This window comes from Ammodytes marinus, assembly GCF_949987685.1.
Source record: "Ammodytes marinus genome assembly, chromosome: 12".
Classification (NCBI taxonomy): domain Eukaryota; kingdom Metazoa; phylum Chordata; class Actinopteri; order Uranoscopiformes; family Ammodytidae; genus Ammodytes; species Ammodytes marinus.
Genome location: NC_137216.1, coordinates 4,453,544 through 4,472,508, shown reverse-complemented (window position 1 = coordinate 4,472,508; position 18,965 = coordinate 4,453,544). Strand labels below are relative to the sequence as shown.

Sequence of the window (18,965 nt, the reverse complement as noted above, 5' to 3'; positions counted from 1 at the left end):
CACTCACGCTAGGGCCGTTTGCCTGTTCCGTGCTGCAGGAAGATTCAGCACAATTCCCCCCCTCCCCACTCCCCCCACTGGCCCGTGCTCACACTGCTCGTGGCCTGGGCACGTTTGCACCTTGCCTACGTCACCATGCGCGTTTAGGATTTGGAGCGTAGTCTTGTAGGCTATACGACTGTTTGTGAATATTTTCATCCGGCCAAATTTGCATCATATATTCCACTTCCACATTAGAGCAACTAGAATCCTTAAGCTATTGTTTTTTTAAATGTAGCCTTGACGTAATAGGTCGCGGTGGACAGTCTCATATTTGTGCAGCACGCCGTTTATTATTAATATAACGGCCCGTCATCAGACCATACGTACCGGATGGTTTTATACACACACACATCGCTCCATCAAATCCAAGTCAGAACTTTTTGTATGGGCAGAGATCGTTTTTTTAAGTGTCTTTATAAAGTTTCTTGTTAAACCTTAGTGTAGGCTACTGTTTCCTTATCACCGGGCCGCGTGTGTTGTTTTGGGTGCGTCTCAACCGCCATGCGTAAAGGCAGTTATGACAGCTGACGGGAGGAAAAAGAAAAAAATCATCTGACGAACGTGAGTAAACACGAACACCTTTTTGCTTTGCTTTCTGCGCTCACCTATTTAGCTCTCTCCCTCTTTTATTAGCCCACATCAACACACACGTTAATTCTGACACATTTTATGTAGCTACAAGTCCAAGTGGTGGGCAATTCTGGTGGACTAGTAAGGCAGCGGACGTTAACGGACGCCGCCTGTGCGCTTGCTTGTGCGCGTGTCATCTCATTAGCATCTGTACTTTGGCCACGGCACACCTCTCCCAGGTGTGCCGTGGCCAAGGGGCTGTTCCGTGCTGGAATACAAGTTGGCGTGGTCACACTAGCCAAACGTTCTAGACTTTAGTATGCAAATGAGCTTTGGCACGGGGCCGCGGCCCTAGTGTGAGTGGCCCCTTACATATCTCTCTACAGCCTAGTAACACACACAGCCATGGGGGGTGGTGCTTACCTCACATCAGCTAGCTAAGATGCTGCAGGGCTGTACGCTTATTTTTTTAGGTGGTAGCACCGGTGCTAGCAAGCAAAAAAATTCAGTAGCACAAAAATAAATTTGGTAGCACACAAAGTAGGCTATTGAAAACTTGCATAACCTTAACCCTTGCATTTTGCTCTAATTACCTTTGAGCATGTCATCCTGGTCTCATTTGAGATTCACAATTAATATGATGCAGTAATAATTGTAGAAAAATGAATAGGGGTGCACTGATTGCAATTTAGAAAAAAGAATCTAACCTGCCAATTGCAATTTTTTGCTGATTCAGAATTATTATTATAATGTCCTTCTGTTAATTAAAACCAAACTTTAAAACATTAAACATAGCCTATTAAATAAATAAGTATACATATTGGTACAATTTAGGATAAATTAAATAGGTTGTTGTGAATGTGTTGGGAGTAGCTTTTCAGTGGCTTATTTAAAACTTTGTTTAAATAGACTAGGATACTGTTGACTGCTCTCTGCAGCTGAAGGAGTTGCCTTTCAAGTTAGAAAAAAGCGCTAACTTCCTGTTCTTACTGGCTTCAAAATAAAAGTCAACTCACGTTTGTCTAGTAACAGGCTTTTAATGTGAAGGCGCACAGGAAATGTTCTGTTTGTACACGCGCTAACTTAACTGCGGTAATGTGCCGTCTCCTTCCGGTAATTGCCGTTGAAGCCGTGAAGTTTTTATACCTAGAATCGCTGCATGAACACAGATCCCGAGCACACATCTTTCACCAGCCAAATTGAAGGGTGGACTCAATAACTTACTTGCCTTAGACTCATTTACCCGCAGTGTTAATGTAGAGCCCTCTTAAGCAGTGTTGTGCATCTGACCTCTGTGTTTTAAAGACAGCCTCTCCTCATTATCAACCTGTCGCACAAGTGCGAAAGGATTCGTATTCATCATCGCACGTGATCAATTTCAGTAGCAAATGCGATCAAAACTGTCGCACTGTACAGCCCTGTGCTGACTGCAATACATGTCACTTGGTCACTAAGGGCGCACTCACACTAGTGCCGTTTGCCTGTTCCGTGCTCAGCACGATTCAGCACGATTCCCCCCCTCCCGACTCCCCCCGCAGGCCCGTGCTCACACTGCTCGTGGCCTGGGCACACTTGCACCTTGCCTACGTCACCGTGCGCGTTTAGGATTTGGAGCTTAGTCTACTTGTAGGCTATACGACTGTTTGTGAATATTTTCATCCGGCCAAATTTGCATCAAATATTCCACTTCCACATTAGAGCAACGAGAATCCTTAAGCTATTGTTTTTTTTTTAAATGTAGCCTTGACGTAATAGTCTCATATTTGTGCAGCACGCTGTTTATTATTAATATAACGGCCCGTCATCAGACCATATGTATCCGGATGGTTTTGTACACATCGATCGCCCCATCAAATCCAAGTCAGAACTTTTTGTATGGGCAGAGATCGTTTTTTTAAGTGTCTTAAGTCTAAAGTTTCATGGTAAACCTTAGTGTATGCTACTGTTTCCTTATCACCGGGCCGCGGTGTGTTGTTTTGGGTGTGTCTCCACCGCCATGCGTAAATGCAGTTATGACAGCTGACGGGAGGAAAAAGAAAAAAAATCATCTGACGAACGTGAGTAAACACGAAAACCTTTTTGCTGTGCTTTCTGAGCCGACCTAATTAGCTCTCTCCCTCTTTTATTAGCCCACACCTAGGCTTACACACACGTTAATTCTCACACATTATAGCTACAAGTCCAAGTGTTGGGCAATTCTGGTGCCGACTAGTAAGGCAGCGGACGTTAACGGACAATGCATCCTTAATAAATTCACGTCAGGAACGCCGCCTGTGCGCTTGCTTGTGCGCGTGTCATCTCATTAGCATCTGTACTTTGGCCACGGCCACCTGGGAGAGGTGTGCTGGAATACGGTTGGCGTGGTCACACTAGGCCAAACGTTCTAGACTTTAGTATGCTAATAAGCTTTGGCACGGGGCCGCGGCCCTAGTGTGAGTGGCCCCTAACTGAACAAATTAAAACAGCTTATTGAAGAAAAGTATTTGATCCATGGACCCCCTTCACATGACTGACCTAAACCACTTAAACTACTTTAAGTAACCATGGGAGGGTCATACAAAATGAGATGGTGTGACACAGCTAATATAATTCCTTCATTTTGGATCTCCTCTGTTCCTTCAAAGGTTAGCAAATCCAATGTTAAACTCTGACATCTTCATCTCACACAGTTCACCCATGCTATTGCAATGCTATACTGGTTTGAATTTCAGTCAATCCGTTTAGCACAACATTGTATAGATAATTACCCAGCACAAAACCATGTGGTAATTTTAATTCATGGCGGACTAAGTCTACTACGATTGACTGCACTATTATTCTAATCATGAAACCTGAGGAGCTAGCATCAACTGTAACAAAGAGCAACCACAGCTGATGTGGTTGGGGTCACACATGTGCACGCTATCATGCAGGCACACCAACAGATAAACACACACAGAGTATGGACAGGCCTACTGTGTAATTGACCCCCGGAAATATTTCATATTGACAACTTAAGGAGTGGTAGCGTGCAGTGAAAACAGAGCTAAGACATCAGGAGTTGTAGGCAGGCTGGAAACAACCTTGGCTACATTCCTAAGTGTCAGTTTACTTTTCATCCAGGTGTTATTCCTGCTAAACTGTGTTTTGTGTAGCTGTAGGTTGTAAATCAGAAGATAGGGTGTCTCTTTTTCTGGTGGATGATCATATTACAAGTTTTAAGCTGTATGTGATTGATCAAATAGTTAACAAGAGAAACACAGCATTTTCTTGTCAAACGTTGTGACAAATAGACCTGACTTAACTGTGTTAAGACACTAGAACAGTTATTAGTACACTACACCACAGTCAAGTGTACGTCCTTCTCAGCTCTTTTTCCTCTGCAGCTCCTCTTTACACCTTTCTCCAAAACAACATGATCAAACCCCTCCTCCTTCTTTAGCCTCAATGTTAAGCATGGATACTGGCCACCTCTGAGAACCAATCACATTCCCCTAAAGAGCTAAAGCTTACAAACAGGTTGTCCTAGAGGGAATACAGCATGGCTAAAAAAGGATGTTTGTCCGGTGAGGCGTCTCAAGGGAAGAGTGGCTCACCAATCAAGAGTCTCATCAGGCGTGGTGTTTTCTTAAACCAGTGAACTTGAGGGAGTTGCTGTGTCCAACAGGGAATATGAAACTGTAACACTATCATAACTGTATTCAAAAAAGACAACACATACTGAGAAAAGATTATACATGAATATATATTTATATATAATATTTTAATTATTGGCTAGGAAAGAAGAGTAAAGGTGTGAGTAGAACATTAGGGGGAGTTTTAGTAATACACCTATAGTTTACCTCCTATCAGATTTGGGAATGGAAACTTTATAGTAAGCAATTACAGTGTCAAAGGAGATTAGAGAGTAAATGTAAATGATTGAGCAGCTGGTTCTCATTTAAGTTTTATTTGAAGTCGATGTCAAATGCGTCCATGAAAATGACCAATATCTTTGTTTGTTTTAGCCATTACACTATAAATAATATCAAAAGCCACCATTGTCCCTTTTGGATGTTCATTTAAGTCTCACTGGATTAACAAAGCTAGCGCTACTATTGTAAACATACATTTCCTTAGAGAAGAAAAAGCATGCGATGTCAGCTAATTTTGAGTTTGCTCTATGTTAGGGCCCACTCACACTAGGGCCGTTTGCCTTTTCCGTGCTGCAGGAACAGGCAAACCCCCTGCTGGCCCGTGGTCACACTGCTCGTGGCCTGGGCACGATTGCACCTTGCCTACGTCACCGTGCGCGTTTAGGATTTGGAGCGTAGTCTACTTGTAGGCTATACGACTGTTTGTGAATATTTTCATCCGGCCAAATTTGCATCATATATTCCACTTCCACATTAGAGCAACGAGAATCCTTAAGCTATTGTTTTTTTTTAAATGTAGCCTTGACGTAATAGGTCGCGGTGAACAGTCTCATATCTGTGCAGCACGCTGTTTATTATTAATATAACGGCCCGTCATCAGACTATACGTACCGGATGGTTTTATACACATCGATCGCTCCATCAAGCAATCCAAGTCAGAACTTTTTGTATGGGCAGAGATCGTTTTTTTAAGTGTCTTAAATTAAGACACTTAAAGTGTCTTAAGTCTAAAGTTTCATGGTAAACCTTAGTGTAGGCTACTACACTATTTCACTATTTCCTTATTACCGGGCCGCGGAGTGTGTTGTTTTGGGTTCTTCTCCACTGCCATGCGTAAAGGCAGTATTATGACAGCTGACGGGAGGAAAAAGAAAAAAATCATCTGACGAACGTGAGTAAACACGAAAACCTTTTTGCTTTGCTTTCTGCGCTCACCTATTTAGCTCTCTCCCTCTTTTATTAGCCCACACCTAGGCCTACACACACGTTAATTCTCACACATTTTATGTAGCTACAAGTCTAAGTGGTGGGCAATTCCAGTGCCGACTAGTATGGCAGCGGACGTTAACTGACTATGCATCCTTAATAAATTCACGTCAGGAACGCCGCCTGTGCGCTTGCTTGTGCGCGTGTCATCGCATTAGCATCTGTACTTTGGCCACGGCACACCTCTCCCAAGTGTGCCGTGGCCAAGGGGCTGTTCCGTGCTGGAATACGGATGGCGTGGTCACACTAGCCAAACGTTCTAGACTTTAGTATGCAAATTAGCTTAGGCACGGGGCCGCGGCCCTAGTGTGAGTGGCCCCTTAGACATAGAACCACATTCATTTTGACACCATTGGGACCATCATGTTAAAAAAAGAAAATAAGTAGAGGTGAAAGTGAGATTGAAATAGGTGAGGAAGGAAGAAAGGAAGAAAGAAAGAAAGTAATAAAGAGGTGGAGGGAGAAGTAGATAAGGAGCATGTGCTCTCTACCCTTTGTAGAAGAGGAGGAGAGGGCATGGAAAGAAAGCAGAGTCGTTTGTCTTTGTTAGTGGAGTTTGATGTGACAAAGCATGTCTGAACTGGAAAGACCATGAAGACACCACAGGCACCGCTCCAACCCCCAACCCCTAAAACACAATCACCCACAACACACAGAAACACACTGCTGCCATATGTCAGGTTTCCAATTGTGGCAACTACAAAAAAAAAGCGTTCTACTCACTTACTGTATCAGTACTTATTCTATCGATCCACTTTCAAACTGATTTGTTGAGATAAAATGTATGTATTTACATGTTTATACTTTGTAGCTATGAAATATGTACATAATAAAAGAGCAGTAAACAAAGTCATAGTTAGGAGATTTACACAAAATAAAATAAACCACTGTTGTGAATGTATTATCTTGGAAATGATAAAGTATACAAGTATATGTGAGGCTTTTCTAGAAACAAATCAATGTCTGATCTTTTTTATTAGTTGTGGAAAATTGTGTTAATCTTTGGACTTTGGGAAGCGCCTTTTATGTATTGATCATTTGTGAGAAATGTGGTCATTCTAATTTGAAATACATTTGTAGGTAGTAAAAGATCAAGCCTCTAAGTCTAGATCAACTATTTGCTCTGCTCTTAGCATTAGCAGCAGCAGCAGCGTCCTGGGAATCCTACTAAAGAAAAGGCCACAGGGTCATTAAAATCAAAGTGTTTATCCCCTTCAGAGTGTTAATGTGCTCAGCATTTTTAATGGCAATCTTGGTCATTAGATTACTATAGAACAGAGGAAAGCACAAAGTGTCTATTAGGATCTATCATCCAAAATCAATGTTTTACAAAAGCCGATGACGGGAAAGAACACAATTGAAAACATTCGCCATAAGAAATACAAATAAGTTGGCCTTCTTCATAGAAAGATGTCTGATTAGTGTTACTGTACATGTGTTATATTGGCTCATAATAAGTAAACCAATACCTTAAACAAGAGAATAGACGATGCTCCTTTAAAACAACTACGCAACTGAAGGCAGTAACATGGTGTATGCCTACCGTTACAGAGTTACGTGTATTACACACTTACAATCTGTTGTTTACACCAGATGAGGTTTTATGGGTTTTCTCTCTGGGGAAATTTGCTGAATGCTCAGTACATTTCATTGCAATGTTCCAATTCATTTTATCAGCTTGTTCTGCCCAAGTGGACATCTTGACCCCGACACTGGAGCATGACTAAAGCTTAGCAGGTCATGACTATCATCTTCCTCTGTTGGAAAAATGTTAGGCATCTCTAATCTATGGTAAGGCAAGAGGGATGAAAAGTAGTCCAAATAAAAATTAAACCTCTTTGGCATGAGCATGATCGACAAATGTTCAATCTGATTGTCAAATATGCTGGAGATCACATTCATTATCATTATCATCATCACTTGGTTGTGTGTGTGTGTGTGTGTGTGTGTGTGTGTGTGTGTGTGTGTGTGTGTGTGTGTGTGTGTGTGTGTGTGTGTGTGTGTGTGTGTGTGTGTGTGTGTGTGTGTGAGTGTGTGTCCGTGTGTGTCCATTAGGTTCTTCTCGCCAATGCATTTGTCTATGTTTTTACATTACCTCCAGAAGTGTATGTTAAGTGGGTTCACACACGGTTTTTGTCAAACTGTATTCATGTGAACCCTCTAGTCAAAGAGCTTCAGGGTCTTACCAACATGGCGGTGTCTTCACTGAGGGAGGGGTCAATCTCTGTGGGCTGGGGGCCGAGGGCTGAGTCACTGCTGCTTCTCACCAACAGGGGGGTGTCTGTACAGTATAAGCAAGATATGTGTGTGTTTATATATATAGTATGTCTGCAAGCACTGCATAACTGCTGAATATGTTTAAAGTAGATATTATACAACCTGTAAATCAACCTTTTTTTATATTTCTTTGTTTATAAGGAGACATCTGCAGGAGGAGTTGAGAATGTACTACTTCAAACTAAACACCAATATAAGTAGCAGTACAATACATTAATGCACAACAATATTAATAACACCCACATCTAAAAAAAAAAAAAACACTATTTCTTAATCCACATTAAAATCAGCTGGACTTTTTCAAGCTGTGCCTGTTTCCCATCCGGTGTCCTGTTTAAAACCTAGGAAACTGTCTCTCTGTCAGTCCAGTACCACACAGTGTGACTACTTCCTACCAGACTGTTGAGATGAAACCATAAAAGAGACATAACAGGGATGGGAACAAAATACCAAGACAGACAAAGAATAGTGCTAGAACAGTGAATATAGATAAAGTCTGCTTGTGCACTGGTTCAGAATACAGCCAGTATGTCTGATACATGCACAATACACACGCACAATACACGCACACACACACACACACACACACACACACACACACACACACACACACACACACACACACACACACACACACACACACACACACACACACACACACACACACACACACACACACACACACACACACACACACACACACACACACACACACACACACACACACACACGACTGCCTTAAAATGGCTAATTCTATTTTTGATGGAGTCACAGTTCAGCGGAATTCATGTCTAATAATAATATTTTGGATGACAAGTTACAGAATGTAAGCTACCGTAGTTATGCCACACTACAGAAAGGAGCATAAAGGCATGATGAGGGAGGAGATGAATATGTTTATGTTGTTAGGTTGACAAAATGTATTTCTACTTCTATCAATCCAATTCAAACTGTTTTCAAACAAAAAAAATATATCTTTGAGGTTAGGTATAAAGAGGTTCTGTATGTAAGTTACAGTGAACACTATATATGCTTGTTATTAAATAGGTAGAATGACATGGAAACTGCATACATACTTTAGGGAGCAGAGTGTATCCGGGAAATTAATGTACAGTCCCTTCCTTTAATGTCCCTTCAGTGAACACATTGGTGTTCATGCCTCCAAACGGCCAATAAGTGGCTGATTTGCAGATCTCTGTGTGCATGTAGGTAACATATGATAATGTCTCCCTCTTCACATCTCGCCAGCCCACTGCATAAAATCATAATTTAGCTAGAAGCTGATGGATGACGCGCACACTACACTATTGCCTGTGCTGCTGTTGGAGCTTGAAGAAATACTGAAATGGCGAGAAAAGTCAACACTGGAGACAGCTATGCAAATACATACCATTTATTGCTGGAGGTACTATTATGATCTGCGTGGTACTCTGCCACTACTCAAATGTACCATTCCCTGTCTTAAGGGCCCATCAATCCATATGTATTAGGACATTGTCATTTTAGCCTCTGTATAGTTCCACTGGGAGTGAAATGAGAAAGGTGGTGGTGAGGGTGAAGGGAACCTCTAAACGAGTGGAACACTCAGAACACATGCCAAATGATATTTGTAGGGTCATATATTGATCGTCACAAAATGGGCCCTTGGTGCTCTTAAGACCAGGCTGGGCGGTATGGATTACATCAAAGCCCAAATCAATTCATCTCTGCAAAGAAAAGCAATGGAAGAGAGATTAATGGATAGAGGACAAAAGGCGTAAAAATGAGAAACAGATGGGATGGAGGAAAAAAATATAGACAGACAAACACGAGGAAATATACAAAGTCTGTGTGAGACAAAGTATAAATAGGGCTAAGAAGACGCATATTAAAGTTGACAAAAATATGAAATAAGAGGTACAAATAGGAGCCTAAGATGGACTTCTATTTCATTACATTTTGCTTTGCTATAACCCCTTCCCAGTGTTAGACTGGAAAGCAGAAGTGATATGGATCAGTCACAGGTGAACATTTACATTGTATGAGGTCACATGCCATCCATGTCCAGTGGTACATTAATATGGAAACCAATGGCTATCCAGGGACTACTATTCTGACCATAACACTGTAGGCATTCCAAGATCAATAGTTTTTGTAACAGATTGGCCTTACAGAATGCAATATCAATTTAAGAGCTCTTTGTATGTCTGCTCCCCTCAGTCACCCTGCAGTAACATTCCTATATAGAACTAGACTATTAACTACTTTGTCATTAATGTATTGACAGCATACTATGCGACTGGATACGAGTCCCTCGTATTTTTGTTAGTGAAATATCAGCAAATAGCCTGAAGATTGTCTCTTCTTGGATTTAACGACAACCCAATACAACACAGTTCAGTCAAAAACTCTCATATTTCAGAGTTTTGTTTCTTCATGGAATATTACCTGTGGAAACATACGTTGTACTACTTCTCTACTGACTGTAAATGTGTTATAAAAGATAACAATAAGATATCATGTCAAAATGTCTCTTTCTGACATAAGTGCATAAGTGACACTTAAAGTCTATGTATCCCTATCATAAAACCAAATATTCTAGCCATGGAACATTTAGGGCAGCAACATTGGCCATCCAATGGGACAGCCTCCCCTATCCACTCTTATGCTAATCATGCATCCTAACTTCAGCACAGCACTATAATTTTTAATTTGTATCAGCGGTGCTATTCAACACTACTATGTATAACCCTGTTGTTGAGTTCTTAGGGTTGCAAAGGGGTGAAAAGTTACTCTCCACGGGAACTTCTGCCCTGGAATTTTGGGAATATTTAAAATTGGGAATTAAAGCAAGTGTGTAATACAGAAGATCTTATTCCTGCTTCTGCCTGCCGCACCTCCTCCGGCGCCAATCAATTAACTGAGTGGCGGTAATTTAAATGATCTGTTTCATATCCAAACATAAATCTAAACATATAAACATTATGTTTTGTCACAGGCAGACATCCATGCAAATACAATACAATTAAAAAACATTACATTTGACAACAGATGTATTTGTAAGTAGAACTTTATCGAGTTTTGAATATTTTATGAACAATCAATAATTTCACTGAACAACAAAAAGATGTGTGTTAAGTAAAATATTACTCAACCCCTGACCCCACCCATTCAATAAAATATGTAAAAAGTGGTCTAGAAAAAAGATAGACATATTTGATGGGACAGAGAAATGCAGCGAGCAAGAGACATAGAAAAAGAACCTTGGAGAGACAAAGGTGAGATAGACAAAGGTGACTAGAGTAGGAGGCAAAACACTAGACAGTGATGGAGGCCTCAGCCTGGCCTCCTCCCACTGACAGTGATAGTCTCCAGAGCTCTGTTACCTCTAATCTACCATGACAGTCACACATTGCTACTAATCTCTGCTGACAGGCAACCATACTGAAACAGACTAGACTTCCTGCCTTAACAGTGTCTGGATCACACAGCTAAGGCCCCTGTGTGACTCAAGAAGGTCATACAAACAGAAATCGTCCATTTTGTTACTACTGTTAGCAGCGAAACCTAGTAGTATCAGTACTAAACGCTCAGTTATACATAAACAGGATGTGATATTGGCTCCAATGCAAAGCGTGGGGGAAATGAATACCAATGCAGTAATCTATATTACAAAATTGTGCTCATGATTTTTGGTTTATTGTGGGAGTCTTCTCATTGTGGGAGATAAAATGCTGCGACAAACAGTAGATGGATGAGCATTATCACACTTCATTTGACTTATTGATGACATTTGAAAACAACTGTGACAGATTATGTTTAAATGTCAAGCGCTCAACTGGATGGATGGTACAGACTGTGTGCAAACAAAGCAACTAACTGGAAGTAATGCAGAGGTCTTGGCAAAGTGTAGGGTACACACAATCCATCAGCCACACGGTTTGTTATGTTAAGGAGAAATTTTAAATTGGACAAGTTACTGTGGTGGCTCTAAGGCCCTCTCTCACGCTCACATATACAATACCTCTGCCGGACAGGCACTCGACTTGAAATAAGACAGAAACAGATGATGGATGGGAGCGAGAGGGGAAACGGCAGGAAAGAGAGGAAAAAGGGAAGAAAAAGAGGTCTATTTCAGGTAACATTAAGCAAACACAGACATCAGAGTTGGTTCTGGGGCCTGACATTACACATACACTTCCCTGGCTTCTCCTCATCTCATTCTCTTTCATCCCCATGTCATTGTGGAGCTCAGAGACAGAGCTGCCAACATTTTCAGCTGACCTCATCTTGTTTTCATCACCGTCCTGCACACATTGCCCATCACATCCTGACCTTTATCTTTACTGTGATTTCAAAGTTAACGTCATTCATACCGTCAACCGCACATATGGCTCGGCTCTGATTGTGCAATGTCAAATGTTTAATTGGGTATATCTTATCTAATTGTATGTTTCAATTTACAGATTACTTATTGTATCCATCCATCCATTCCTAGAACAATTGTGTTTTATGACTTCACTACTGACCTGGCCTAGCATTCACCCCCATGTTACATTTGAGCCCCTTTGAAGCCATTTCATGTTTAATATCAGTTGCGACATCGACCCGTGTATGCACTGACCTAAAAGGTAGCACTTAAAAGGTCAAATCAGGGCTTCCCCAAAGGACCTTTTTCCTTTCTTTAAAAGTAAGAGGAGTTATTTGAAACAGCATTTCCATCATGGTGTCACTAAACATTGAAATTTGAAAGTACAAGAAGCAGATTTGTGAGACAACTTCAACCACTTCTGAGGTGCAAGGAGTGGGGGTAAAAGTCAAGGGCAAAACGTTGGCAACATGTTATGTCAAGTTGCGGTTGCCACAGTTAACATGGACCAGCTGTTATTCATAGACACAATACTTAGTTTAACTTGTACACACTCTTGTGATATGATATAGTCTAACTGATGGAGAGGTCATTGCTCCTTCTCTAGAAAGCAGACAGTTACTACATTGTAACTTTGAGCACAGTCCCGTGACAGGGGCATGACCACCATAGATATATAGTAAATACATGAAAAGTGACTCACTGGACTTGAGGGCTGAGGAATTGACTTCGATCTCTCCCCCTGTGATTGGCTGGAAGATGGAGAGCTCTGATTGGTAGAGGTCAGGACTTGGTGCTAGGCTTGAGCTAGCCACACTCCTCTGCTGGGCTTCCTGTTCCTCATACACCGCCATCAGCTAAAAAGAAAAACACACACGCACACTACTATGTAGATCATTATTTTCTAAATGTCTTCGATTCTTTTCCTACGTAACAAACAAAGAATGTGATCAGAGTGGAGCAGCAGGATATCTGTCCAAAGGATTCTAACACAATTGCACTCAGTCAGTCCCTCAAAGATTTGCTTCTACCTACTCTATCTCCACTCACACTGAGAGAAAAGCCACTCCAGTAAAATGACTTCATACAAAGTCATGGACAAAAATGCTAACACAGGTCACCAGATCTACATCCACCTAAAGCAGCTAAAGCTAACACACATGGCTTACCAACTTTGAATATTATAACTTGAGCCATATTTTGCTGTTATCTAAAGGTGTACGATAACTGTAATAATTCGCACTGACATGAGCTAAATGACAATCATGGGAGAAACAGTATCAAGGGAAATATTTCCTAATTTTTTTGTATGGTGAGGTCTATATTTATTTGAATGCAGCCAATAAGGAAACAGCATTGTGAATAGCAAATTGTGTGTGCCTTTGTTTGTACAAACACACAACTTCTATTTTACCTTGTGGATGAGGACACGATAGAGGACGTCCAAGGAGCCCAGCATTCCTGCGACAGAGAGTGTCTACCTACTGTTTAACAACTGCCTCCATTCGTGCATGTGGGTGACACCCTGCCAGCTCCAACTGTGTTATATAGTGGAATCCCTGTCTATTGAGTATTGCACTGAGTCTGCGTTTAGCCAAACATAGCGGTCAGCTTGTCAACACAGTGTTCTAGGGGCCTCCACGTAAAAGCTGAATGGCCTGTGTGCCCGCGCGTGCATGTATGTGTGCGTGTGTAGGTATCTGTATGTGTGTGGTTCGTGTCTATAGTGGCCAAGAGTACAGAAAGGGGAGTTTGCCAGTAAAGCCAGAGGCTTCCCGCTACACTGGAACCCACAAGTGTGCAACATACCCTCTCACTGAAACAGACAGGAGCATACGCATGCATGATAGCAACAGGCCCCAACCATATGAAAGTACTCTATGCACACAGCTTTGTGTCACTGCACACAGGTTTTTCTGGCTGCCTCTTCTGCACAAGAGATCAAAAATACAATGAAGTCAACATTATGAAAATGTAATTCTGAAACGCAAAGTGATGTCAATATTTCAGACTAAAAGCTAACATGTGTCCTAGTATGGAGGCCAGCGGCAGCATATTTTCCTTCAAGGCCAACCAGATGATCAAAGCAGGTTTTCACTGGATGTGTTTTCGATCAATTTGAAACAGAAAAGCTATTTCTCTCTTTTACTCCTTCTAAACCTCTTTAAAAAAAAGGGAGTATTGGTAGGCACTACATGTTCCTTCATGAACCTATGAGCCCTTTGGCACATGTGACAAGTGGAACTGAGTGTTGTTGAGGCACTTTTCTAACCCCTGAAACACACATCCTACCTCTACTGCACGTCTGCGTCTGACTTTTTTTCACCGACCGTGTAATCACACTACAGCGGCCACACATCCAACCTCGGACGCGCTGCAGACGGCCGTCGGAGGCGCTTCTGCAGCGACGCTTCACTTTACCTCAGGAGGCGGAGCCTATTTTTTGGGGGAGACGCGCGTCTCTCTGCTTTAACTGATAGAGAAATACTCAGTTGACTGTCATACCAGCAGCATTCACTGTAGTTTAAAGGTTTCCCGGTGTGTCCCTTTCAAAATAAAACTTCCCACAAGCGAAAATGTGAAGGAAAAAAAAAAGGGGGGGGGGGGGGGGCAACCAGGCACTAGGATTACTGTCGAAACTCAATATTAATCATAGGAAATTACATGAAACAACTTAATATGGGAGCAGTTGAGATAAAAGTGCGAGAGAGGCAGCAGTAACGGACGGCAACGCGCTCCAGAGGTAGATGCAGGATGTGTGTGGAGGCTTTAAGGCTTATCCTTGATATACTACCGTCATTTGCAAAAGCTAGAGCTGTACATAAATAATATTACAACTGACTAACTTACTTGTAGAATTAATCTTTTCCTTTTTCCAAGACCGTAGTTTCGAAAAAAAAATGTCAGTATACTGATGTACAGTAACTTGTTATGTGTGTCTGTGTGTAGATAGATATACTATGCATGTACACGTATTTCCAGCAGGGAAAAGCAGGCAGGGAAGAATTGTATGCAGTTATACAATATTGCACCTTTCTCATCCTCTTCCCATTCATATGCCACCAGCTGTTCAATGCAATCTAGTCTGCTCATTATGTCACACATTCATGTTCCTTCACACTCCTCTCTTCCATCCAACACACATCGTCCTCATTGTCAAGTTGTATTTTCCCTCTTATATCAAACCTTATCTGACTTCCTTTTTTGCTTTTGGTTGTCGTTTACTGCCTTCCGTTTTCTCTAAAAATTCCTCTTCCGCTTTTAATTGCTAATTACTTTGGTACCAACCTTTTTTAACAATTGGCAATAAAACGGGCAAGAAAAAGGGTGTACAGAAGTGGATATGGACTGTATAAGAGAATAACATAGTTGATTAAAAAAATCGTCAACATTTGTATCCAGTAATAGTTTACATTTGTATAGCTTCAACACACACACATTTGTGTACTTATATATTTGTGAGGACACTTATCTTATTGACATATAATGCATTATCCAGCCACATATCGTAAACTTAACCATCAGATCAACATGCTTGACTTTTTTAAATGACAGGACTTGCGACACAGTCTGAGACACATCTGAAAAAAATATGGCAAGGAAAATGGGTAGACAAATTCAACATAGCCTTGCTGAGTCTTTAAAAAAAATCAGAAATGGAAAGAATGGAAAGACAGCCAGGAAAGAGAGAAGAGGACTTTGCCTCTGTTCTCTTAGATATGGGATTTAGAGACCCGCCAAACAAAACGGCACGGCAGCCCGAGCAGGAGAGGAAGAGGTGAGGGAGACAGAAAGGTGAGACTACATAGAGGGAAGGCACAGAGAGAAAGAGAGACAATTGGCTACTGCGAATGAGAGAGATAGACACCCAGAGGAGATTATAATGATGTAATGAACTGGACTGACAGATGTGCTTGTTCTGCTAAAAAAAAAAAACTTTGACATGTCAGAGAGTGAAAGACAAAAGAAAAGCTGGAAGTTAAGCTATTTGAAAGTCTCACTCAAGTCAAGTGCCAGTGTGATGATGATGAGTCCATTTTGAGCAAAAGGAAAAAATAACAAGCTGCCAACTCTTTCTCTTTTCCTTTTACAACAAACCCCATTTTTTTCTTAGAACTCAAGACCAGTGCTATAATGGTTATAAGTCATCTAAAGAAACACCATATATTTTTAGCCTTTAAGTAATAAGTGTATCATTACATGCAGTTGAGCACAGCTACTCGTGTGTGTCTCTGTCTGCGATTATATGTAACATTTAACCTTCCTATCAGCCATCCTGTCATCTACCTTGACAGACTCAAAGGTGAAGAATAAAGAAGCTAATAAACATCTGCTTACTGTCATACGCACACTGTACTTTGACTGTGTTGCTGACAACTTTGTGTAGACATGCTTTTATCTATCTGTGAGCTTGAACACTTGAGCGTACCAATGCATCTGAGCAAGAAAAGAGGCTTACACTTTTTCTGACTAAATAAAGACCATGGCATTAAACCATATGAATTTGTGATTTGTTGTGTCATTCTTAATTAGTGATTATTTGTTGGCGTAATTTAAACAACTATTTTCTAATCTTACGGAGGTCAGAGGTCAGGAACAACTAATAATGCCAATGCTGTAGCTGGATGAGTTTGAGACACGTCAAACGCAGTTTGTAAATAATATATGTTCACCGCATCACACCACTTGAAACCAATTGTTATATGATGAACATACTATAATGTGTTTCTTTTCTACTGATTCCTAATATTATTTTATCATTTATGTCAAACAATCTTATAAAAACACACTAATGTTGAGAAAACTGAGGCCCAAATGGAGAAAGTATGGGACTAAAGGTGAATTCATACTAGCCATGTACACACAACCATAGAGGGCACATGAAGGAAAAATCGTCATCTGCCCACAAAATGAGACCCTTCGGCAGTCCAGTGCGCGCAGCCCAACATTTCTAACCACGGCAACCTCTATGCAGAACGGAACATGACTTGTTTGGAGTATGAATGCAACTGCGCATACGCGGACCGCTAAGCTGCAAGTATGTAGGGCCCTTTAGGCTCATTACAGTGTCCTTGTATGTTTTGCCACATTAGAGAAAAAAAGTACATGATTCATTTGCTTGTACCACTAGCCCCTTTTACACAGAGATTGCGGCATATTGACAGAACAACAGTATGCCAATATGCCGGCTTTGCTTACTTCTGTGTTATGTACACAGAACCAAGCAAAGCCGGCATTCTGGCGCATCACAAGCCCCTTTTACACAGTCTTCCGGAATTAAAGAGGTGCTTGTAATAGGGATGGGCATAATTAATCGATCACTGATCGTTAAGAATATTGTCGATCACGTGAAATTGTTATCGATCATATAGCCGTTGTGTTGTGCAGTGTGAGTCCGGCAGCACAGCAATGAATTTCACTATGTGGCAGCACCATAGACTGTATGGGCAGCAATTAAACATCCTACCAGCAGGGGGAGATACTTAACTAGAAGTAGGAGACAACAGAACAGGCTCAGGCAGCAGCCTGCAAGCTGCCGTAGATGTCAAAACGTAAACAGGAAGAAGTTAAGGCGAAGTTTGGCATCGGACAGCAGAACCGAAAATAACTAAGTTCATTAAGCATTGTGAAACCTTGTATAAGTACAACACCTAAACAAACCGAATGTTGTACCACTTGTACATTGAAGCCTACATTCGACCCTGTTTAACGTGTCACGTTAGCGCCGCTAGCATTAGCGGCTAACTTTAGCGTCTATGCTTTCCTACTTCGCCTTCATCAGGGAACTAATTTGCACATTTTAGATGATGATTAGATGAAGTAACGTTAGGTCCTTTACCACTCAGAGAAACGTGCCGTGCCCTTATGCAGTCTTTGGCAGCATCTTAGGAGGCGCATATGTGTTTAAACTTTAAAGGTATCGTAGCATTGGCTCCTTGTTGGCTTGAGAGAGGGGGATAGAGAAGTGCAGAGTTGGTTCCTACCCTTTTATTAAAATGATAAGAGTGCATGGTATTTGTGATAGGTAAATGAATAGCAGTTCAGTTTTAAGTGCATACCATTGCATCAGTGTGCACACACATAGACACATACACACACTCTCAAGCATCTTCTTTCACATCATACCCTTTATAATCGGGTCGATTAGGGTCTGATTGATTGGCTTGGAGTGAATCGATAAAATGCCACAATCAGCCAAATGCATTAGCACCATACACAGCTCACATACAGTGTACACACACAGTAGCGGCCTTAGCTATGTTTCAACCCATTCAATTGAATGGGGCCCCGCCCTCTGGGGGGCCCCCAAGCCCCCCCTAATTTTTTTTTTTTTTTTTTTTTTTTATAAATAATTCTTGAGCAGGCTACCGGGCCCTAGGCCTCATAGTAACTTTTTATGTTGCATTGTCAAAGAGCTCAGTCACTCATGTCAATAACAGGGTCCAAAAAGGAATAAGCCTAAATATAAGGAAATAAATCATCATGGGCCCCTCAACTAGTAGGGGGAGAAATACAAAAGCATAAGAAAACAGCATTAGTAGCTCTGTCTAAGGGGCTTCATGATGAGCCTTTAGGGCCCCCACACACATACAGGAATATGATTTCTATGTGTAAATTCTATGCTGTTCATAAAAAGTAGCTATCCACCCTGTATCTGTTGAAATGAGTCTCTCCATCATAGAACATGAGTCTGCAGACCAATCCACTGTACTGTTTTTACAGTAGCAGAGTAAAGAGTGCTGCCTGATTAAGAAAAATCTGAAAAATAATGTTCCTGCTGCATCTCAGGATTTGATATAGCCTCTAAATTTCCCCTCAAAGTGCACCAGATTGATGCATTTTAATTC

At 41.3% G+C, this 18,965-nt stretch overlaps 1 protein-coding gene across 3 annotated transcripts in view; it reads right to left on the bottom strand.

Moving 5' to 3' along the window:
• LOC307258513 (partitioning defective 3 homolog B-like) overlaps positions 1-18,965 on the bottom strand; it is a 244,188-nt gene that overhangs the window by 175,724 nt on the left and 49,499 nt on the right. For all 3 annotated transcript variants that reach the window (XR_013845127.1, XM_080038071.1, XM_080038072.1), the window contains exons 4-5: positions 12,821-12,974; positions 7,679-7,773 (exon numbers count right to left, since the gene is read on the bottom strand). Coding sequence is in view for 2 of the 3 variants with exons in the window: in XM_080038071.1 (XP_079894197.1) it covers positions 7,679-7,773; positions 12,821-12,974 (249 nt within the window). In the remaining variant the exon portion in view is untranslated. The remainder of the gene's footprint in view (positions 1-7,678; positions 7,774-12,820; positions 12,975-18,965) is intronic.